General features: G+C 37.0%; 1 protein-coding gene across 1 annotated transcript; it reads right to left on the bottom strand.

The window, feature by feature from the left end:
* Positions 1-1,951: 1,951 nt before the first annotated feature.
* Positions 1,952-22,814, bottom strand: PCDH10 (protocadherin 10). The gene is made up of 5 exons (XM_070949153.1): positions 20,120-22,814; positions 18,122-18,180; positions 17,426-17,532; positions 6,717-7,022; positions 1,952-1,983 (listed from the first exon to the last, which is right to left on the bottom strand). Exons 1-5 carry the CDS (start codon positions 22,763-22,765, stop codon positions 1,952-1,954), a joined length of 3,150 nt encoding a protein of 1,049 aa, XP_070805254.1. The 5' UTR covers positions 22,766-22,814.
* Positions 22,815-23,842: the final 1,028 nt, after the last annotated feature.

The raw sequence follows: 23,842 nt of genomic DNA, 5'->3' as shown, positions 1-23,842 counted from the left end.
GTTGATAGTCAGGAAGAAAAGCTTCTCAGAAGTCTAGTTAATTTTTTTATTCTTCATACAATTCCTTCTACTGAAGATTGAAGGTATTTGAAACGAAGTCTTCTTAATTCAAAAAGTTGTTTTGGCTCCATGGAGCTTGGGATAGTAGTGTCAAAACTGAAGCATAAATATAAGCAAACTGAAATGTAATATAAAGACAGATATTGTTATGCAACAGATTAACAAGGGACTTAAAATAGAAGGTGAATAGAAAGTGAAACTATATTTTCCATTTTTCACAAGGTTGAAAGGTCAAAGAAAGCAGATGTTCAGAGGAACTGGTAGAATCAATAATTGGTGCTAACAATTAAACACATTATTTATGTAAGCTATTTTATTAAATGATTCACAAACGTACAAATAGTCCATATTTTTTATTTATTTAAAGTTTGTACTACTCTAGACATTAGGAAATGATACTCTTATGACAACAGAAATGGTAGAACCTAGCCAACTTGATTGATATTGGAAAATCTAAGCAGTTCTGTTTTGTATTTGGAAGACTACTAATAATCAGAATTGTAGCCTAAACTGGAAGATTTAAAAAAAAAAATCCCAAAGAAAGAAAATGGTAGTCCAAGTCCACCTAGTGAAGAAAATTATATGGATGTGTCCTTGTAATCACTGGAAGTAGATTTATTTGAAGACTTATATTTCTGATAATATTTCAATAATATTCTTAATTGGTAAAAATGAAATAATACATTTCAATAGCATAAACATAAACATAAATCTGAGACAGAAAATTCCCTCATGCATTAAAATATCCTTGTAAACGGATCTGGAAATAAGCACTATTAATTTTCAGTTCTCTGTACAACCTAAACATTGCCCTATGCTATTTGTTGCAAAGAAATAGTCTTTGCAAGATTTCTCTGACTGTCCTGGTTGATGAGTTTATGTTATCTATTTTTGATTTTGTCAGGTTTTATGGTGATTCAGACTAAAAGATACTGAGTATATTCTTTTTTTTTTGTTTTATTACTGAAACATTCTGCTAAATTCTTTTCAATGACTTTGAAATACAAAGAATTAAAATTTCTGTATGTAATTATTTTATAAATAATATGGATATTTTAAAAATACTTTTTCTTGATTATTTATTAATAATGAGGACTTCTGAATGTTGTCAAGTTACATATGATTGACAGTAATTAAGAAGTATATTTCAGAATTTTATTATATATAATTTTGATTTTTTCCAAAAAAAATTTAGGAAAAAATTATCTTGGAAATAATGATGGTTTTGCACTTTAGATTCAGTAACTTCATTCTAAAAACAAAATTTGATTATGGGTAAACTAATGCCATAGATCAATAAGAGTACTAGTAAGAAGTGAATATGGGATAAATATGAAATGAATGATGTTACTTCTTAAAGATCACATTACTTTCCATTAAAATCATATGAAAAATATGACATCCTTGTACTACATCTGTTATTTCATTTGACTAAAATGGTTCTTTTTAAATATGATCTTAATAATATGCCTCCTGCCTTATTTGTAAAAGTATTTGTAAAAATATGCAAGTCTATTTACCTAGTCTAGGCAATTCTGAAATCAGTTCTTTAAACAAGTCATCAAATTTATATCACAGATCAGCTGCTAATGTGACTCAGAATTTCAGTATATAGATAGCCCTTATTTCAGTGGTGGGTTGCCACTGAATAACTGGTTTTACTACTGGAAGAACCGGTAGTAAAACCGGTGGGAGGCTCCGCCCACTGACCTGGACATCATCATAGGAGATCTGCAGAAGCTTCTGCACATGCACAGAAGAGCTCACAAGCGCATGGACACAATACGAGCCAGTAGTAAAGGTAAGCAGAACCCACCCCTGCCTTGTTTAACAACTTTCTCAGACAGAGACCATTTACAGTTATGATGGTGATGAAAAAGCAACTTTCCAATCAATCCTTGTACTTATAATCTTTGTAGGCCTCTAAAGCAAAGGAAAGTTAAAGTAAAGTCATAAACACTGTCAGTTTCACTTAGTAACCACTTTGCTTAATGGTGCAGTTTGCCAGTCCAATTTTGGTTGCTAAACAATGACTACAGGCATGTTCTTTTTTTCTGCATGCAAGTTTCTATTATCAAATGACAGAACTTGGTTATAAGATTTGAGTGATTCATTTGGTTTGTCGCATGATAGTTTATTGAGATAAGTGTAAACATTTATATTATTAAAGCAGGTGATGAGAGAATTACCCCATTTTCACTTGTAAATGTTGCCTCCTCTGTTGCAGTAGATGTTGATGACTTTTACTATTTTAATTGAATCTAGTTTGTTTTACTAACGTATGATGGGTTACTGAGGGAAGGGTGGCTAGAGGAATTCTAGAATTCTATTAGAAATGTCATGTGAGGCACACAAAAAAAAGGATCTGAACAATTCAGAGACACCCAAACATCATCAATTTCTCTTCAGACTAGGACAACAAGGATATAGAGGATCCTTTTTTTATGAGAATATCAAAACTTTTTGTCATTGCTTTTTTCTAAAATGTTATATTTCAAATTCTCAGTCTCATTTATAGCTGGTACTTACAAATATTTTTCAGATTTGACCCTCTGCAGCTTTTTAAAAATGTTGCACCTAACATGGGCTAGGATGTTATAGAATGTTTCTATTTATTCCTGACCAGAAATGCTTTGGCTAAGGAGAAACTTCCTAACAGTGAGGACAATTGGAACAGCTTGCCTTCAGAAATTGTAGGGGCTTCATCACTGGAGATTTTTAAGAAAAGGCTGGACAGCCACCAATCTGAAATGGTATAGGGTCTCCTACTTGAGCAGGGGATTGGATTAGAAGACCTCCAAGGTTCCTTCTGGCTCTATTCAGATTGATTGATCTGATTGATTATCTCAATAGTTTATTTTGATTTTTTAAATCTTACTTATTATGGTTTCATTATTTGGTAATGATTTATAACAGGACTGGTTTAATAATGTAAAAAAAATATCTTTACTTACGTCCAGTGGTGGAATTCAAATAATTTAACAACCAGTTCTCTGCCCTAATGATTTCTTCCAACAACCAGTTCACCAAACTGCTCAGAAAGTTAACAACTGGTTCTCCCGAAGTGGTGCGAACTGGCTGAATCCCACCACTGCTTACGTCCCATAGATAGGTATCTTAGACCTGAACTATTGTTTTCACTGTCCAAAATCAATAGTCAGACTTCAATTATTTAGCCCTACCAAGTAATTTAATAATTTTAACAAAGCAGATGTTTGTATTTCGTATTCAAAAATTGTATCAACCTACTTTTAATATTGCAGTGTATCTTTACTAATTAGAGTATTTCCTTGACTAAAAAAAATGCTTAGTGTACTGCAATAAAATCCTTTTTGTGATCCTTTTTGCTTTCATTATCATTTGCTGACATCCATTTGATTTCATCAGTTATTAGGAAGATAGCCCTTTATTCCTGATCTCCATTCAGAGATTATTTAAAGCTCCTGCATTCCTGATGTTGTACATCAGACTTTAATTTAAGCAAGAGACCTCCTTTCCCAATTCTCCCTCTTCACTTTCTCCTATATTCACCATCTCTCTCTCAAAAAAAAAAGAAAGAAAGAAAGGGGAAATCTGTTGCCCTGACACATGCTAATCAATCAGCAAAGTGATAACTTGTGATAGAACTTCAAAATCATGACATAGAAATTCTGTTTTGATACTGCAATAAACCTCCATGCATACTTGTTTTAACATGTCCAGATATAGAAAAATCTACTGTTTTTACTCATTTGAAAACTCTCATCATTTGTAATTATTCTAATGCTCTAAGGGACACTTGCTGAGGTGGGCAGCTATAGAAATTAAAACAAATCAATAAATAAATACAATAGATTATATCTGCTGGGGTTAAAGTATTTTGAGCTGCAGTATTTTCTGAGTTGAATTTAATTTAAAACATGAGCATTGCCTGGTGATTTTTATTTTTCAAGTTGCAAATTGACTCAGCTTTTTCCTAAAATGTATTTGCAACTGTTGGATGAATACTATCTGGTGTAGGGAACTTATTTTTATTTACTGCATCAATCTATTCCAAAATTTTGTCACTGATTTCTCAGATACATCCTTTAACCTGTCACAAATTTATAAAATGTATTATTCTGTCATATTGGCTACTTTCAGTTATTTCATTATGCATTTCTTAACTCACCTTTTTCAGCATTAAAAAATAATTCCAAGGAAAATGTTCAATGTATATCTCAGTGCTAATCCAAATAGCTTTTATCTGTTTTATCAATTCTTTAAATAGTTCTAAAAAGCTAGTGTAAACATTCATTTTTTCATAAGTAGCTATGCATTTTTTTAAACCTAGATATAAATTTGAGTCCATTTTATTTCTCTATTTACAGTATCTTACAAAGTTAATATTGCAATACTAAATACTAGGTATTCTGCCTATAACCTGTAGTTTTCTAAATATTTTCCATCCACTATGATGGGGTTAAAGCCATAACCAAGTACTTTCCATAGTAGGTCATTGAGAAAAAGACAAAGAAAGGTATTTGTGTTTGGTTCCATCACTGAAGCCAGAAAAAAAAAATCACTTTTAAAATTACCCATGTAAATATTTAGATAGTTTTCTGTGTTTTTAACTGGAAATTCTGAGACTGAAGCACAAAACAGATTTCCTAATCAGATCCAGACCTCAAGCATATACAGATCATGTATATCAAACCATTATCATTATTATTACCATCACCACCATTTTAATGAAATAAATTCAGAAATTCCAAGTCTTTTGACAATTAAATGTTTATTAAGTCAAATTAAATATATTTATCCCTTCCATTTCTTCCTCCTTTTTCTTAAAAAAAGAAATAACACATCAGCTAATTGATACTTCCTCAGTTTTATCAATTAATATGGCTAGTGTGCTACATACCCAGTAGACTCTAACTTTTTGGGGGCTTTTCTTATTTAGCCTTTTTATTTAATTCAAAATGTAAATTGTAATGTTTTCTTGATCTTTTTTTTTTTTTTTTGGTGTAATCTGACACAGAGAATGCTAAACTTGATTATTCTATGGACATTATTAGCCATTCTGCTACAATTATCTTTTGTATAAAGTCTTGCTGTTATCCTTATAAGTGAAATAAAAATAGTTTCTTTATTTATCTCTCTGCCTGCCTGCCTATCTGTTTTCAACCTTCTCTCCACATTGTACTAAGGCACTGATTTCTTCTCTTAATAAATATATTCTATAAAAATAGTGGCTATGGTTTAGTACTGAGTGCAAGAATCAAAACCACCTTCCACCCCACAAATAAATATGGGTTGCTATTAACTTGTAACACAGGGTTTATTTCAATTCATTAGGAAATTAAATGCTAAATTCTAATGAAAATTAAGGTTTTGCAAATTTGGATGCTAGCTTGTCATTTTTGATGCACTTTATAAACTGAATAAAACAAAGAAAGAAAATATGATAGATCCAAGTTCAGGTTGTGGATATTAACAACGTGCCTCTAAAATAGAAGCTGTTGAGTGGAATATGCATGGGATGGATCTTGATGTGAACAACAAGCTGTCAACTCCATCTATATCCAAAATTTCAAATGTACACGAGATGTTCTTCATGGGAATGTATGTTTTTTTAATATGGAGTTCTTGTAAGTAGTATCTAAATCTTAACAGTGATATAAAAATTGTCCATTCTCTTAACTATTCAATCTAAAAGAAAAGCTGTATTTCAAGATTGAATCCTTAGTTTACAATGGGCTAATTTCAAGACAGAAATAAGGATGACTAAAAGAGATCAAATGAAGTACTCCAGTAACAAGTGTATTGTTTGAAATTGCTGTTATCACCTCTGCTGTCTTTCAGACTTTAATTTCCTTCACAAATCTCCCTACTACTGCAGTAGTTGTACTATTAAATAAATGGTTTGCTGATGAATGGTGCTTTCTTCTATTCCAATGATATAGATTTTAATAATCACTGAATATATTTCTAATGAAAGGAAAAATTCCAGTCTTGCAATGTAAAAATGGGTGGATAAGCATAGTAATATATCATCTTCATTCAACATATTTTACCTAGCTCATAATGTGGAGCATATAAAGAAATAATTTTCCCAAGCTAGGCAGCATCTTCTGTGTTGCCTACATAAACATTACCATATGGATGAAGATCATAAAAATTCAGAAAACATCAAAATAGAAAATTCAAATTCACGGAAGTATGATCAAGAAAACCAAAAAAAATAGTGGAATAGGAGGGAAGTGTAACTTCCTGTAAGATGTCCTCTAAACACTGCTCCACGGTACAAACATTATGATGCTGAACAAATTTCAATGAAGAGGCACCACAAACTGCTACATAATGTGCAGAAATGATGATGTTGCTAATTGTTTACTTAAGACTCTGTATAGTAAGGCAAAACTTCTAAAAGACAAGCTAGACATTTTTGTTTTTCAAAAATTAATTCATCTTCAATGGTGTCCTAGAAGTAGAAAGCTTAAAATGCCACAGCTGTTTTTTTTTTTTAAAAAAATCAATGCTATATGGAGAGTAATTGACGAGAGTGAAGAATTTCAGAAGAATGGGGTTTTTTTCCCCTCCCATTGTCTTTATCTATTCCTAGCAAGCATATTGGAAATGATGTTTTACTCCTACAAAAGGAACACTTTCAAGCATCCTTTTTGGACAGTACTTACTCAAATATGGTGGTTTGTAAGGCGCTCGTGTATTAGACAGCAGTCCATCCAGTTCCTTCCTCTCCAGGGTGCTGTGAAGGGCCTTCTCTTTGCCAAAGGTGGAGAAAGATCTCTCTGCCCCTGGCTGGGCTTCTGGTGTTTCAAACACTTCGGTGTCTGGAACAGAGTCCATTCCAGGTACATGAAGATTGCTGCGGTAATCCGCAGCCTGCCGTCCATCAGAAGGGACAAAAGAGGGCATCCAACACCGATCTGAGTGACCCAATGCTTTACATTCCTCTGTGCAATTAGAGAAGAGATCCATGCCTATAAGCAGGAAAGAGAAAAACTGCAGATATAACCTTTAGTGTCATCACCTGCTGAAGGCATGGTGATAAAAAAGATACTTTCTATTCTATTATCATTTTACCAGTAAAGAATTTGATTATTAAGTCTTCAAAGAAGCTTCATTATACAAAGAAAGAAAGAAAGAAAGAAAGAAAGAAAGAAAGAAAGAAAGAAAGAAAGAAAGAAAGAAAGAAGATAAGAAGTGCAAGAATGTTCCACAACTGGCCAAATAATCATAAGATGACAACCGGGATCACTGTTATGAAAAAAAATTCTTGTCAGCTGTTTTGTCAAACCATCTAGGCACAAGTCCCACTTTCCGAAGGTAAAGTTGTCAGCTTAATGACCATTAATAGACTACATAAGCTAATGTATATGCAAAGGTGTGACATATAAAAAATACCGATGGTAGGGGAAAATATGTTGAGAATGTTCCTGAAAATTTCAACAAATTAGGCTACTGTTGTTTTTTTTTAAGAATACGCTCCTCAGACTTTCTTCCTCTTAATTCCACTAGAGTCCTAAGTCACATTAAAAGCCTATAAAAAGAAAGTGCTAAAATTCACAGCAAGTCTAATATGACATAGATCCAGCTTGTATGACAAATGTGTGAATGCTTACTCTATACCAATATGAATCCCTGCCAACAGAAAACAGTATGCTTATAAATCCTTTTAAATGCATTCATTTCTCAAATGATAGGCAAGCTTTTCTCTGTGTGTCTTATGATGGGTATTTCTTTTTTCATATGAAACTGAGTCACATTTCTTAAAGAAATAGCAATGTACTTAAATGAAATAGTCAATGGGACTATTAATTGTGATAATATTAATATGTGTCTAATAAAAGTTAAAGAAGTAAAAAGTTATTTTTTACAGTGTTGCTCAGGAAAGAAGTGAAGAGCTGTTTATGCCTGTACAACAAACGAAGATACTCTTGCTGATTTGGTTCAACAATGATCAAATTATAATCATTTTCATATACATACATGTCACCCATTCCCTACACAATTTAATTCATTAACATAATAATGCTGAATGTTAAACATTATTTGGTCAAAACATCATCGGGTGATATATAACCAATTTCCAGAATTATTGGATTCACTGGAAGTGCATCATTGAAGAATTCTAAATCTGCTGATAAGCTTGTAGACCACACAAAATAGGAATTATTTTCTATAACAAATATACCTCTTCTGTGTCAGTCCCCAAGAAGGACATTTGGAGCCTAAAGATTATATTTTCCAATTCAGGAATGCCTGCTGTTAGACATCAAAATAAATACACAAACCATATGATCAAAAGTATCTAACCCCCTAAAGATTAGAAGTAAAGATAGGTTAGTATTCTATTCTACTAATTTTCAGTTTAAAAATCCCACAAAGTTATCAGTAAATTTTTAGGAAGGAAGGAAGGAAGGAAGGAAGGAAGGAAGGAAGGAGTATTTGACTTAATTAAAATATTAATTAAAATATTAAAATATTTTAAATTTGGGGGGGGAGAATTTGGCTTTGTCTGAAATCTTCTACAGATAATTGCAATCACAAAAGTTTGGAAATAAATAATTAATGAGGGAACCTTAAGGAATGTACATGTAAACGTCACTTGGAAATAAAATTTTAGAGGAGCAATATGCATACACAATACAAAACAAATTATATACATGCACATAAACGTATTATTGTATATACATGCACATAAACACATACAGAGAGTCCTCAATTTATAACCACAACTAGCACTAAAATTTCTGCCATAAGTCAATGTGAGTTATCATGTGATCAGATGTGATGTTACCATTTTAATGAAGTCATTAAGTGAATCACATGGCTAAGTGAACAATTGTGGTCATTAAGCAAAATTAGTTTTCTAAATTGTCTTTGTTTCTCCGAAGACATTTGGGAAGGTTGTAAATTATGAACACATGACTATAAGATACTGCAATTGTCAGAGAAACAAGCCAGTTGTCAGGCACTGGGATTGTGAACACATGACCACATGGTGATATAATAGTCATAACTTTGAACATAGGTAAATAAGTCAATTTTTCCAAGACTGTCATAATTTTGTAAAATTATTGAACTATTGGTTCTAAATTGAGGACTACCTAACTATTATAATGTAATATAAATGCTTGCAAAATAAATGGCTAGTTTACTTACTACTGGTAAAATAGTAGATACAAATATTAACCAAAAAAATTAAGTTTTTTTTCATGAAATGCCTATTTATATTGAATACAGTTCATTAATCCAGCTTTGTTCTACCTTCTGCCCTCCAGATGTGATGGGACCCCAATTCCAATTCTTTTGGAGGACAGATCAAGATTCTACTGCTTAGTTTTCCAGATGGGATCATAATAAAATCAGATGAAAATCAGAATGAAATTATCATTGTTAATACCAACTAAAGTGATTTGAACTTATTAAATTATATATTTAAGTATATGATGAAATATATTAATTTCCACAATCAAGGCCTTCAAATGAGGAATTATGAGGCATTCGCACAATTGTTAGTCAACATAGCTACTTGTTAGAAAATATCAATGCATCTAGAAGCTATTTGGCTGGAGAAGGATACAATATCTAAAAATGTACCCTTACTAATAAGGCCAGTTGACTCACTGATACAATTATTCACAAACTTAACACTGCACTAAGTAAATGTTAAAAATATATATTTTGAATAAACATTTAATAATATTTAACAAAAGCTCTTATCCAGTCTCGTAGACTGAAGCTATCAGACCCTTTTTCTTTACAGTCCAAAAAATGTAAGCCAAAACTCTGGTTTTAAAATTATATTCATGTATGTAAACAGAAACATGTTTGTAAGTAAACACACAGACACCTATACCTAATAGGTAATCTCAATATAGAAATTAAAAGCTTGTTACAGCGTTTCTAGCAGGTGATTCTTCACAGTGTCAAGATATTCTAAAATTCTAAAGACAGGGTGTTATCAGAAGCACAGGTGCAGACTCAGTAAACTGAAAATACCAGTGGCTTACTGCTGGGTGATTTATTTGGTTCTTTTTTCCCCTTTCAAACTTGACCATCAATTAAAACTAGATTTAGGGTACAATTCTACACACTTTATGCTTACTGTAGAAGCTAGATCCAATGAACTCAGTGTATGAGCAGTGATTAAAGATACGAGTACCAAGAAGCATATATAGAAAGAAGCTATCATTTTCTGTTTTTTACCCCTTCATTTTTTATGAAAAGGGCTGATATATATTTTTTAATATAAAAACAAAGAAGTGTTTCTAATCACCAAGTGGAAAATGTATTTATTTAAGTTTGTATAGTAGCACACAAAGATGTACATATGGTTTGATGTGTAAGAAGCATGTTTTGAGGACGACAACAATGGTGTGTTAGGCTTGATTTCAAGTACTATTTCTTTAAATTTATGGTCTGCTTCTTCCCAAAGGATAGAAATGAACTTATATAATAACAAAATATATATCCATCCAGCCAAGCTATTTGTTACAGATGGTAAAATATTGTTAAATATTTTGTAGGGACAAACAAATACTAACTGATGTTCAATAACATTTGTATCACTGACTTCCAACAAAAATTAGTGCTTTTCACTATTTGACAAACCTCCTGGTTAGAACAGATTTCTGGCATCAAGAAATGTGGCAACAAGTATTCATTTCATAGTCTTTTATAAATCAAAAATCCCAACATTATATTTAAAGAAAATGTTCCAGCCATTCAAATGCTTCCATTCTCTCCCGTAATCATTTCAAACACTCAAATAGTCTCTCAATGAATACATTTGTTATTTCAGCCAATTTACAGAAAAAAAATGGAGTCTACAAATAACATCTGAAAAGTATAAATGGTTCTCTTTTTTAATTAGCATTTTATAAGTACATGTGAGTTACAGATTTTCAACACTTATAGCAAAAGAATTCTAATAACACAGTGTATGCTTTATGTTCTTCTTGAGTCAACTGAAGTAAAAACAATTCCAGTAACTTGCAAACAATACCTTTCTCCAAAAGGCAAATATGGGAATTGGTAAAACCATATGGAACATTGGTGCAGAGATCTTGCTAAGTTCATTGAGATCGACTTAGCAAGCACACACACACACACACAAAAAAAAAACCTCCAGAGATATTAAGTCATCTTCAATCTATATATATAAAAGCCAAATGCCACTCACTCATCATGAAATCTCCAGAACTGTAAAGCCTACAAACTTAAAATTTGGCACGTATCAGTGGTGAAATCCAATTTTTTTTATTGCCGTTTCTGTGGACGTGGCTTGCTGGGTGTGGTGTGGTTGGTGGGCATGGCTTGGTGGGTGTGGCAGGGGAAGGATACTGCAAAATCTCCATTCCTACCCCACTTCAGGGGAAGGATGCTGCAAAATCCCCATTCCCTCCCCACTCCTGGGGGAAGGATATTGCAAAATCTCCATTGCCACCCCACTCTGGGGCCAGCCAGAGGTGGTATTTGCCGGTTCTCTGAACTACTCAAAATTTCCGTTACCGGTTTTCCAGAATCTGTCAGAACCTGCTGGATTTCACCCCTGGCAGGTATGTTCCTCTTGGCTTCTAGGTGCTCGCTAAGAAAGGATTTTCCAAAATGACCATCAGATTATTAGTTTTTCATATATAGTATTATATCCACACGCTCTGCTGCTAAGGAATTAGACATTCTACTCCCCCTCCCTACTCTGTCCCAACTGCCAGTTGCCTTATATTAACACACTCTGCTGCTACCCCTACGCTAAACTGGGCATGGGCGTGGCCAGTGCATGACTCATCTGGCCTGCGGGCTGGGACATTCCCCTCCCCCTCCCCCTCTGTTCCAACTGCCAGTTGCCTTATATTAATACGCTCTGATGCTACAGCATTACACATTCTACATTACATTTCAGGCTTTAAGTGTCCATTTATCACGTCCAATCACATAGTTTTGTAGCGAAGCACCGGCATCCAGCTAGTATATTAGATGAACTAATGATCCAACTATAAGTAATTGGCTTGCCAGGTTACATCTACTTTCTACAGGATGTTACATTTTCAATAGCAATAGTGTTTTCCACTTCTTTAATTTGAAGGCTGGTCATTTAAACCTTCCTTTGAATGATCTACATCTGTGAGTCTTCTATTCTCCCTTGTCTAACCATGCAATTGCAAAACATCAATCCCACAGCAGAATCCAGACCATTTTGGATTAACAACCAAAAATGGGAAAAATTTCAAAGATGCTCACTGTCAAAGAACTACCAAAAGCTGTTTTAGCACAACCCTATATAATTTCACACAAAGCAACTGAAATATCAGAATCATCTTTAAATAGAACTGAAATAAAAGTCAGCATGGATTGGATAAGGAAAATAGCAATTTCTGTCACCTTTGTCTTATATTCTTTTTTCTCCCACCCAGAATTTGGAAAGTATTTCTTCAAGATTCTATAACTAAAAACCTCTGATTCATTTTGCAGATGGCAAGAAATGTTTCTCAACTCTCTTAACAAAATCTATCCTCTAAAATTGTATATATTCAAACTATTTAGTAGGAATTTTTTGATACACACTAGGAACAAAAAAGGCCCAACAAAGTACTCTATTACATGCCAGACAATGTTGCATTTTAAGTGGTGTTCCACTGACACACAATAAACAAGTCATTAGTACTATCTATAATCCAATCCTGTAAATCTTTGATTTTTGTACTATAAGTGAAGACTTAAAAAGATCCACACTCTATTAGAAATCAAATTTCAAATCAGCATTATTTTAGCATAAACACCTGAAAGAATGAAATGTTTTGTTTCAAGTCTAGCTCACAAGAGAGATGGGTGTCTCCACTATATAACATTAAAAAAACCCACAGAAACAGATACTTAAAACCTATGTTAAAACTGTCAGAATATTATTTCTTTTTTTATCCTGCCTTTATTATTTTTAGAAATACCAGTAAGTCAAGACAGAGAACATACACAATACATCTTCCTCCTCCTATTTTCCCCATAACAACAATCCTGTGAGTGAGTTGGGTTCAGAGAGGGTGACTGGCCTTAACTTTCATGTTAAGTTGGGCAGGACTAGAACTCACAGTCTCCCAGTTTCTTGCCTGCTGTCTTAACCAGCAGACCAAACTGGCTCTTAATAATACAAGGTATAACACAAGGAAACATACTGCCCATGGATAATGTACACAAATAAATTTAGATAATTCATCTCCAGTAGTGTATTTCACATTCAGAAACCATTTTGCTAAAAAAAAAAAAAAAAAAAAAAAATACAGAGGGCTTTCTATCATCATTTATCATCTACTGTTCTCCTTGGATTTTAAATTCATTTTTACTATGAAGCCATGGTCTTTTTTCACAAAGCTTTGCTTTGATATATTCTAGATAATCCCCTTTCTAACCTGCAAATGTTGTTTGCATTATTTTGTTACAGGCAAGATTTATTTTTTAAAATGTAATATATTATCCAAAAATACTTTTTCAGAAAAAATGAATATTAATAATTTGTTTTAACTGAGCTATTATTCATACGAAGGGATTTTTCACAATGCTTTATTGAATTATAGCAGAGAATGTGACATACAGTTTAGATCCCAGAGTTTTCTAGCTTTACAAAAATAAGTCCTCCATTTTTAGAAGTACCAGTGCTAGTCCACTTCTGAGCTCGTTTATAAACACCAAGAATCAGTTTATCTTCAATGTGCCTTTCTAAATGTATCAGACTTAAAATGAAGTGATATAGATAGTTATCTGACTACTAAAGAAAGAAGCTTTTCAATGGGGACAGTCTGATTATAGAATTCATGTCTCAGACATGCTTGTGTTGATATTTCCATTGTGATCTTTTCCATTTTCAGCTGAAAATGTTTTATTATTCCAGGCTTTTTAGATGGGATTTTTTAAAACACATTTAGCTATTTTCAAATTACTCCACTTCTAGTGGCTTATTTTATTGCTATTGGCTAGTCACTCTCTCACAGCCCAACCTGAATCAGGGGTTGCTGTGGGGAAAATAGGAGGCCAGAGCATTATGTCTACTGACTTGGGTTGTACAAAATAAATGGTGGGACGTAAAGCTAAGAATAAACAGACTCTATGGCTGTTATAACCTGATTTAACCTCTTTTTCTGTACATTGAGCTGGGATGGTGAATGAGGCCACTCTGTGATGTGTACACTTGTTTTTTTTATTGCAAGCCTCTATTATGTGTTAATTATGCATTATGTTTTTCGTTTTGTTAGATTATTTTTATTAGTTGGGGTTTTTTTAAATTCTTTCAATGTTTTTGTCTTTTGACACCACACAGAATCACAGATTGTGAGAGGGTGGCTTTGTAAATCTTTTAAATAAATGCTAGTCTAACATTATTTTAATGCTTGTATGAATTATAGCTTTTTAACTTTATTTCCACCATACAAAGTGTCACACTGTGAAGTGATATATAAATATAACATATGACTAGTGAGGAGATGTCTTTCAACAAAGCCATCTGTACCTGTTGTCCTTACCGCAGAGTCCAAGCCATGACACATGAATCAACAATAGACAATTTGGTCTTGCATGACCAGATAGGAAGGAAAGAAGAAGCTGAAGATTTTTTTTTCTTTAAAAAAGGAGGAACACTAAAGTAAAGTCTATTCAACTTCCATTATAGCATAACATGAGACCTAATGGGTAATCACAATCTCTTCAGAAAATGTTAGCTCTTGAATACGTGCTAAATAATTAGTTGTGGAATTTGCTTTTGCTTTTTTTAAAGAAAAGAATTTACAAAAGAGTATCAGTGTAATGCTGTTATAGAGCAATAAGAATGAGAAGCAAATGGAAGACATAAACCCAAATCATAAAAAGAAATGAAAGATGACAATAAGAGAAGCAATGGGCCAAAAGAAGTGGTAAGGTCCAAATAAATACATACAAAATTCCTGGCAAGTTTTGGGGTTTCCCAATAGTTAAATCAAGCAAAATGTAAACATTTTGAAAACTTTAGTATTCATTATCATATTTATCTGATGCTAGTGAAGAAAATTGATTTTCATTGATAAAATGGAAATAGGTTTAAAATCATTTAGTGTATTTGGTGTCTTTATCTCTCATATAATTAGACTATTGATAAAGTTGGCAACTAAAATATTTAGCTAAATTAGCTTCTTAACTTATTACTTTCTGTCTGAACCAACACTGTTTAATTATTATTCATATTATATTTATGTATTAGCATATAAACACAATGTTCTTTAACATTCTCTAAACTAGGTAGAAAAAAGAACTGTACATTTGTTAGATACTCTAACCCGATAGCCCCAGCATCAATACTTACTGTATCTATGCAATGCAAAAAACCCCAACCCTAAATGCAAAATGATTGCGTAATTTTGCAAACTACGTACTGGGAATTATTAATCTAAAGTAAAAATTCATATCAAACTATTAATTCTGATTAAAAAACAATTGCTGAATGCAATTTATTTCTCTTGAATCTAAAGTTCACAGATCAAACTACAAACCAAATATGCAGAAAGTCATGAATCTGAAGTCAGTCAATTTAAATTAGATTAGATGAAAACATTTCAATTTACTAGTAAAGTATATAATAGCTAGATTATAGAAAGAGTTTAGTTTCAAAGCAACCTTTCATACAATCTAATTCCAGGTAAATCATCTAAAAGAAGAACAGGGAAGTTACAGTATGTGCAGCAACATTAGTGGATTTTTTAAAAAATGCTTTTTGTTTGGTGTGCATCCCAAAAGATTTCATCTATTCATTCTGCTTTCCCATTCTAGGTCTTGCAAAGATGTTTATTCTCTTCTCTCACACTTTGTTACCATGGTTCATTATATTGAGGGATAAACTGGCTGAAGATGAAATATTCATGAACATGAGTGCTGCAATAAAATTTATTTATTTATTTGAATTTATGAGCTGCCCAACTCCAATTTGTTTCTTTCTTTTAAAAGACAATAAGAGAACAACTAGGGAATAGAACAAATAAAGCTCTTGTTAAAAATAAAATCTTCAAATATTAATTGTTGCCTTAGAGATGATGCCAGAAAATTGGGAGAAGATTGGGAAAACCAAACATTTAGAAAAGAATAATTTGCAAAAAATAAGAAGAAGCTATTTATGTTCTAATGTACACTTTGGCAAGAGTTGATTTGTTATAAGGTTTCCAGACACAAAATAGATGCTGTGTTCACTAGGCACGAAGCCCTCCAAGACGCAGGGAGCTTAGAGGCTCTTGGCTTTTCTCAAGTCTCATTAGGTCTGCATATTAATGACCTGCAGCAATATAAAGCAGTCCTTGAATGGAATCCCAGGCTCCCCCTCCCCCAGGTGCCTAAACTTCTCATAGTCAAAGGAACAGCATAGAACTTTTTTTAAAAAAAGGCTGGAATTCCTTCCTCCCCCATCAACACAAGTGTCAATGTTTCTATGTTTCTGGGCAGTTGGGGGTTTGCTCAGTCCAGCACCTTAGAAGATGTTTTAGGGAAGAGACAGACAGAAAGAAAGGGAGGGAGGGAGGGAATAAACACACATCAACCTGGAAGGCATTTTTGTAGCAGCAACTCTCTGGAGTTTTAATCAAACTAGAAAAGGCAGAGATTTATTACTACTAAGCCTAGATTCCAGGAACTTGGTTGATTACAATCTAGTGACAAGTGCCTCTAACACCTGCTAAACTGCAGGGATGCTGTGCAGTGAAGCAAATGCTGAAAGAGTCAGCATTCTTCTTAAGTATACAGATGCAAAATGAGAATACTGTCAGATTTACCAAGGGAATGAGAGTCAAATTCTCTTCAAAGCAAACATTGCAATACTTACTACTTGAAAAACACTGCATTTCCGAGAATTTTTGAGTTTTCAACTGAAGATAAACGACTGCTCTCCATGATTGATAGATATTACAGTCTGCTCTGTCACACACTTGCAATTCTCCCTTGTTCAGTTCTCTGTGGACCCATCACTTGGGCATAACTCTGAATATACTAAGTTCTGAACTGATCTGAGAATTGCTACTGAAAACCAGTTTGAAAATATCCCATTAGCTTTTCAGGATTTAATGGGATTTAAGAATCCTATCAAAATATATCAGTATTTTTATATCCTCATATACAAAGCATGATTAATGTTTCAAAATGATCTACCTTACAAAAGTCAGCCAGCATTTTAAAAAAAAAATCTTCCTATAAGTGTATTACAACTGAAAAATCTATTTGTTACATCCAGTCAGACGTACATTAGCACAAAATTATAAACACTCTGCATCAAATTACTTATGGCCCATTATTAATTTACCTATCTATAATTGCTCCTGATGGTCCTATTAAAAGATCAAATATTTAGAGTTTTCTACCCCCCCCCCATCAAACTTACCAGTGGATTGACCTCGATTAGTGGCATCATGATCGCTGTCTCCTTGTTCACTGTCTCCATGACCACTGTCCTTAGAGCTTACTATGTCTGCTTCCTGGAATGCAGAACTAGAAATATATATAAAAAGGGGGAACTTAATGTTTGAATCACCAAGAAAAGAGAAATTCATAAAATATTCTTCTGCCATCATATGGCGACAAGTGGTGCTGCACTCAGCTACTTGGTCTTTGCTACACTGTTCCAACTAAGCAGCACTCTCCATCAAAAGTAAAACTTACATTTTCAGGGACAGTAACCAAATGTTTAGAGTGCTTGTTATTACCACCATGTGTATTTGGTGTCATTATGCTAAACAATTTTATTAAATAGTCAAGGATCTAAATTTGGACAGATAGTGTCCTACAATATTATCTGTTGAGTTTTTAAAGCGTAATTCAAATCAGTATAACATTTCTCTTTTTTTTTTCCAAGAAATTTCAATGTGATTCACCAAATGCCATAGTTCAGAGATGTTCATTCGTTGCACATATATGGTGCCACCTGAATACATTTTTTAAATATTGCTCAGCTACTATAATTTACTTTAATACCTTCTATAAGTACATATCTGTATGTTCCTTCACCTTTGAGAAATACATGTCAGGTTGTGCATAATTCTAACCCTAATTTAAGAAATCAGAAACGTGGTGCTCCTACCTGTTTACACGCCGAGGTCTGTCAACTAGATAACTGAGCTCTGTACGTTGATGTTTTGTCTAAAAAAATAATTAGGAAATAAACAAATAAATAATGATTTTTTTTTTAGAGAACCTGTGCATTTTTAGTCATAATAGCACACATATATGCATATATACTTGCTTTTAATCAATTAAATAACCAATACTTCTGGTATATCTCATCTGCTTTTTGCCATTCTCTTAACTTGCATTAGAAAGGGTTATGCATTTATCTCTAAAAATAATTAACAGCAACAACTCATCTAATGTAAAACCCACAACCCAAACTAGCCAACAACATGTACTGTGGATGGGGAAAAAAGTCAAGTGACAGTTAATTAAACACCACTTCAAGGCAAACTATGCTAGAAAAAATGACATGTTTGAAAAATAATGTATAGCCACCATTCTTGATAGTAGGCTTTACTTATGAGTAAGTATATTTAGAACTGCACTGGAAATAGGTTTTACATTTTCCCAGCAATATGTATAGAGAAAATATAGCAAAGTTATTTTGTATCATATGACAGTCTAAACCCAGATTATAGGATAGACAAATATTATTTACACATCAGCTTAATACCAAAGTTCCATAAGTATTAACAGATGCTTTCAGATGCATTTTCTCAAGGTGCCTCTTTTGATGGGGGAAAAACATATAGAATAATAATCTTATGTAGTGATAATTAGTGGATCTTTAACTATGAAATTATTTTAATTCTCTGCTTGCTAGTTAGATGTTAATATTTCATAAGCAAATGTCTGCATATCCTCAATCACAAATAAAAGCATTTTTGAAGGGTTTTTTTTGGTTGTTGTTGTTGTTGTTGTTGTTGATTTCCCTGTAGGAATTATCTCCTACTTGGTATCTGTTCCTGGAAAAAGCAACGAAAATAGCCATAGAATTAATTCTAACTAACCATTCTACACAAAAGAATAGTAAATACTGCTCAAGGTATGTTAGTTTGATTCTGAAAATGGAACAAGCAAACTAAAATGCTCACAGTATGGCCTTCCTTAAACTGTAACAATATTTAAGTTGCTCATTGACACTTCTGCATCTGGAAAGAAAGTGGCTGAAAAGTGACAAAGGTGATGCAGAAGAAAGCTGCACTGCACTGCAGATTGACTTATGTACACAATGTTTTCCAGACAAGAGCTTGTGTTGTTGATGAGTTGACATAAATCAGATACATATTCATCTGCAACTACTTGTCATAATTGTAACGATAGTGGAAAATCTATTAAGGGATGTTGAATAAGCTTCTAATAACAATTAGTAGTGAGAAATGTCAAAGTACAGAATTGTAAGCATTTGTGGAAAGAAAACCATCAGAAAAAAAATATGTGTCAAGTTTATACTAACTCCAGAATTGACACACTGCTATCAGTATTAATGCTACTACTTAAGGCTACCATATTTTAACTGTATTTGTATTTATTATGGCTGTTCACCGCCCTGAGTCCTTCGGGAGTAGGGCGGTATACAAATATGAAAAATAAAATAAATAAATAAATAAACTGCAAATATTCTGGACAACCATAAAGTGGCTACAAAGATTTTTTGTTTTCTTTCCTCTCTCTCCCTTCCTTGCCCTTTACTGATTGTGCAAGTGTTGTGTTTATCAATCATAAAAATGTAGGGATGTTTGTCAATTGTAACAATATTGCAATTATTATTGTAATACTGCATTACAATAATAATTGTAATATTGCAATATTAATGACCCATCACATAGGTTGCATGAGAGGAAGTTTCCCCCAATGCAACAGGCAGCCCAAGCCAAAAGGTGTAGACTAGTTCAGTTAGGATGCAATGAGGTAGACCTTGTAGGCATTCCTTTTCAGTAACACTGAGGTTATATTAGGACATTAATTAACCTTAACTGGTGACATTTAGAGGGAAATTGGGGAGAACAGTGCAATGTACTTGGCAGCCAGCGGATGTTCCTGAGAGGTGGAGAGGCTAGCGTCTTACCTCACTAGACAATATACTGCCATTCGAGATGATGTCGGGCTGCTGGTCGGTGTATCCCGTGACGATGGCCCCACAAGGGTTGTGCTCCGCCTCTGTGCTGCGGGAAGGACTACAAGGCTTGAGGAACATCAGATCGGTCTTGGCCGACTCGGGGGTGAGGCAAACCTGATAGCAATAGTTCTGGTTGTGGTGGTGGGAACTGAAGCTTGCCGACTCCTCTACGGGCACCTGGACTGGGTTGCTGGGTACATTAGAGCTCTGGACCAGCATGATATCCGATTTGCTGAGCTTCTTCTTACGGGCTCGCGCCTGGCGGCTGCAGCAAGAACAGCAGCAACAACAGCTCAGGCAACAGTCGCTGGCCAAACACGTGTAGATGTTGAGCTTCTTCTCCTTCTGGCAGCGGACGGCCAGCACGATCATAGCCAGCAGGAAGATGAAAGAGACCGAGCCCAAGGCGATAATGAGGATCAGAGTCAGGTCCAGCGAGGTGTCGGCGCTGCTGGCCCCGCCCGAGCGGCTGGGCCGATGCTCTCCACCGGGACCTCCTGCGCCCCCAGGGACTAGCCCCCCAGCACCCCCTCCTCCCCCGGCCCCGCCTGCGCCCGCCCCCTGGCGCTCCACCGCGCTGTCCACCAAGACCACGTGGAGGGCGGCGGTGGAAGAGAGCGGGGGCTGCCCGTGGTCGCGGACCTCGATGACCAGCTCGTAGGGCCGCTGGGGGTCTCGCTTGGCGGGCACTTTGCGCGCCGTGCGCAACTCGCCGGTGCGCCAGTCCATGCGGAAGAGGCTGGCCTCGTTGCCCCGGGCGATGCTGTAAGTCAGACGCGCGTTTTCGCCGTCGTCCGCATCCACCGCCGCCACGCGGGAGACCAAGTAGCCCGGTTCGGCGCCTCGGGGCAGCACCTCGCGCGCCGGCGTGCCGTTGCGGCCCGGCAACGGGCTGACGATAGCCGGCGCGTTGTCGTTCTGGTCCACGACCACAATGTTGACGGTGGCGTTGCCGGCTAGCGCTTCCTCGCCGTTGGGTTCCTCGCCCCCTCCGGCCGCGTCGCGGGCTTCGACTTGGAAGCTGAACTCCTTGAGCTGCTCGTAATCGAAAGAGCGCAGCGCGTAGAGGAAACCGTTCTCGGAGTTGATGGAGACGTAGGTGAAGACCGACATGCCCTGGATCTGGCTCTCCAAGATGGAGTAGGCTAACTGCGCGTTGGCGCCCTGGTCCCGGTCCGCGGCGCTGACGGCATAAATGTAGGCTCCGGGCACGTTGTTTTCGCTCACGTACACCTGGTAAACGGGTTGCGAGAAGCGGGGCGCGTTGTCGTTCACATCGCTGACTCGCACCTGGATGGACTTACTGGTGGTCAGCGCCGGTTCACCCATGTCCCGCGCCACCACGGTTAAAGTGTAGGCGTCGCCGCCGGGCTGCTCTCGGTCTAGGGGCCCCTCGGTGACAATGGTGTAGTAGTTCTTGAAGGAGCTTTTCAGGCGGAAAGGCGCGTCGCCTTGCAGCAGCTCGCATTGCACTTGCCCGTTCTCCTCGGAGTCTCGATCCGAGACGCTGAAGAGAGCCACCACCGTGCCTGGAGCTGCCGCCTCGCTCACCGCTTCTTTGACGGTGGAGAAGCTGATCTCGGGAGCGTTGTCGTTCGCGTCCAGCACCCGCACCAACACCTTACAGTGAGCAGGCACGGCGTTGGGCCCCAGATCCTTGGCTTGGACGTACACCTGATACACGCTACTCTCCTCGTAGTCCAGTTCGCCGTTGACTTCCAAGCGGCCGGTCCGTGGGGAGATGCCGAAAAGCTCCCGCGCCCGGGCAGAGATGTGACTGCTGAACGAATAGATGATCTCGCCATTCTGGCCTTCGTCCGGATCGCTGGCATTGAGCTGTAGCACCAGGGTGCCGGGCGGCGAGTTCTCCGGCAGGGAGACAGTATAGACGGGCTGTTCAAAAGCGGGCACATTATCGTTGGAATCCAGTACTCGAATAGTGAGCAGGGCAGTGCCGGTCCGCTGCTGGGGCTGCCCACCATCCACAGCCGTGAGCACGTAGCGGTGCACTGCCTGCTGCTCTCGGTCCAAGGGCTTGGACAGTACTAGTTCGGCGAAGCGGTTGCCATCGGGTTGCGTCTGGACGTCCAGGGAGAAGTAGCTGTTGGGGGTGATCTCATAGGTTCGCAGCGAGTTAGTCCCCACGTCTGGATCGAAGGCGCTTTCTAAGGGGAAACGGGTGCCCGGCGTGGCGCTCTCCGATATCTCGACGGTCAGGTCGGGCTCCGGGAAAGCAGGCGGGTTATCGTTGATGTCCAGCACTTCGATTTCGACACGAAACAGCTCCAGCGGATTTTCCAAAAAAACCTCTAGGTGCAACTGGCAGGACGGACTTTGCTTGCAGATTTGCTCCCGGTCGATCTTTTCACTCACATATAGCACCCCGGTTTCCAGATTGAGATCCAGATAAGGGCTTCGCGAATTAGGCACCGTCTGGAAGCGGCGAGCGGAAAGTTTTGTAATGTCCAAGCCCAGATCTTCGGCAATATTTCCCACGAAAGTGCCATGTTCCTGTTCTTCCTGCACCGTGTAGTGAAGCTGCGAAAGGGCTCCCTCCACCATCCAGTTTAAGGCAAAGAAGAATAGCACCACCATCTCCAAAAGGGGAAAGAGATCCCCCTCCCCGACGCCAACACTTCCTCCTTCTCCCCCAAAAAAAAAAAATAAAAAAAAAATCCCCCTCCTCCTTCGAGAAATACCGTGTTTAACGGGCCGGAGAGGAAAAGCAAAAGACTTGAGGCGAGCTTCAAAGACGATTTATGCTCATTCCTTTCCCTTCATTTTCTCTTGTCTTCCCCATCATCGTCTCCCTTCACACGAAACTGGAAAAAAAAGGGAAGGGGGACGACGACGACGGAGGGCTGGGAAATCATGCAAGATAGGCACAGGAGGCTGCCAGGCAGAGCTCCCACCACATCAGTGATCTTCGTAAGAAATGGCAATAGGTAAGATGGCTATATAGACAGAAGAGCCCGTGTTAATTTATTCCCAGTGTCCAGGCACTGCACCGCAGCAGCCGGAGAGGCGGTGGAGGCAGCAGCAGCAGCAGCAAATCCGAGGGAACTGGTATATTTCAAGATTATCCTCGGGTTGGCTTCCTTGTAGGAGCAGGAGGGGGGAAAGCCGATGGACATGCCCCTTTCGGTTGAAGAAAAATAAATTTGACCCAAGAAAAGCTGCTCTTTCTTTCTCCTTTCCTTTTCCCGGGGAGGTGGGGTGGGTGGGAGACAGATGAAATTAAAAACAGCCAGAAGATATTACAGCCATCGAAAAGATGTGGCGGGGTGGGAGGAAGGCAAAAGAGCAGTTCGCCGACCCTAAACTTTAAATCCCTGAATTTCTCGAGGACTCAGTGAAGATTCTCTTAAACCTCTCTCGCCATCTCTTCCTTGAATGCCTTTTCCTACGAGCGCTTTTTTTTTTTAACAAAAAAAAAATCCCCCTCGCTAACAAGAGTCAGGATCAGTTTTCTTCCACCCTCCTTTTTTTTTTTTTTTGCTATCTCTGACTTCCCAGACTCATTCACTGACTCGGTGGCTCTCTTTCTGTCCTGTCCCAGCTCGAGCTTCTGTGATCTCTACTGGCAGTTTCTGAGCTCCGAGCGCTCGGCTTGTCTGTTTTTGCGCAGCGATCTGCTTCTGCCAACCAATCGCCTTCTAGTTACAGGCTTAG

Source organism: Pituophis catenifer, unplaced genomic scaffold, assembly GCF_029215685.1.
Source record: "Pituophis catenifer annectens isolate HBS135680 unplaced genomic scaffold, rPitCat1.0.hap2 SCAF_8, whole genome shotgun sequence".
In the NCBI taxonomy this organism is placed as follows: domain Eukaryota; kingdom Metazoa; phylum Chordata; class Lepidosauria; order Squamata; family Colubridae; genus Pituophis; species Pituophis catenifer.
The sequence above is the reverse complement of the archived record's forward strand: the minus strand, read 5'-3'. Positions and strand labels throughout refer to the sequence as shown.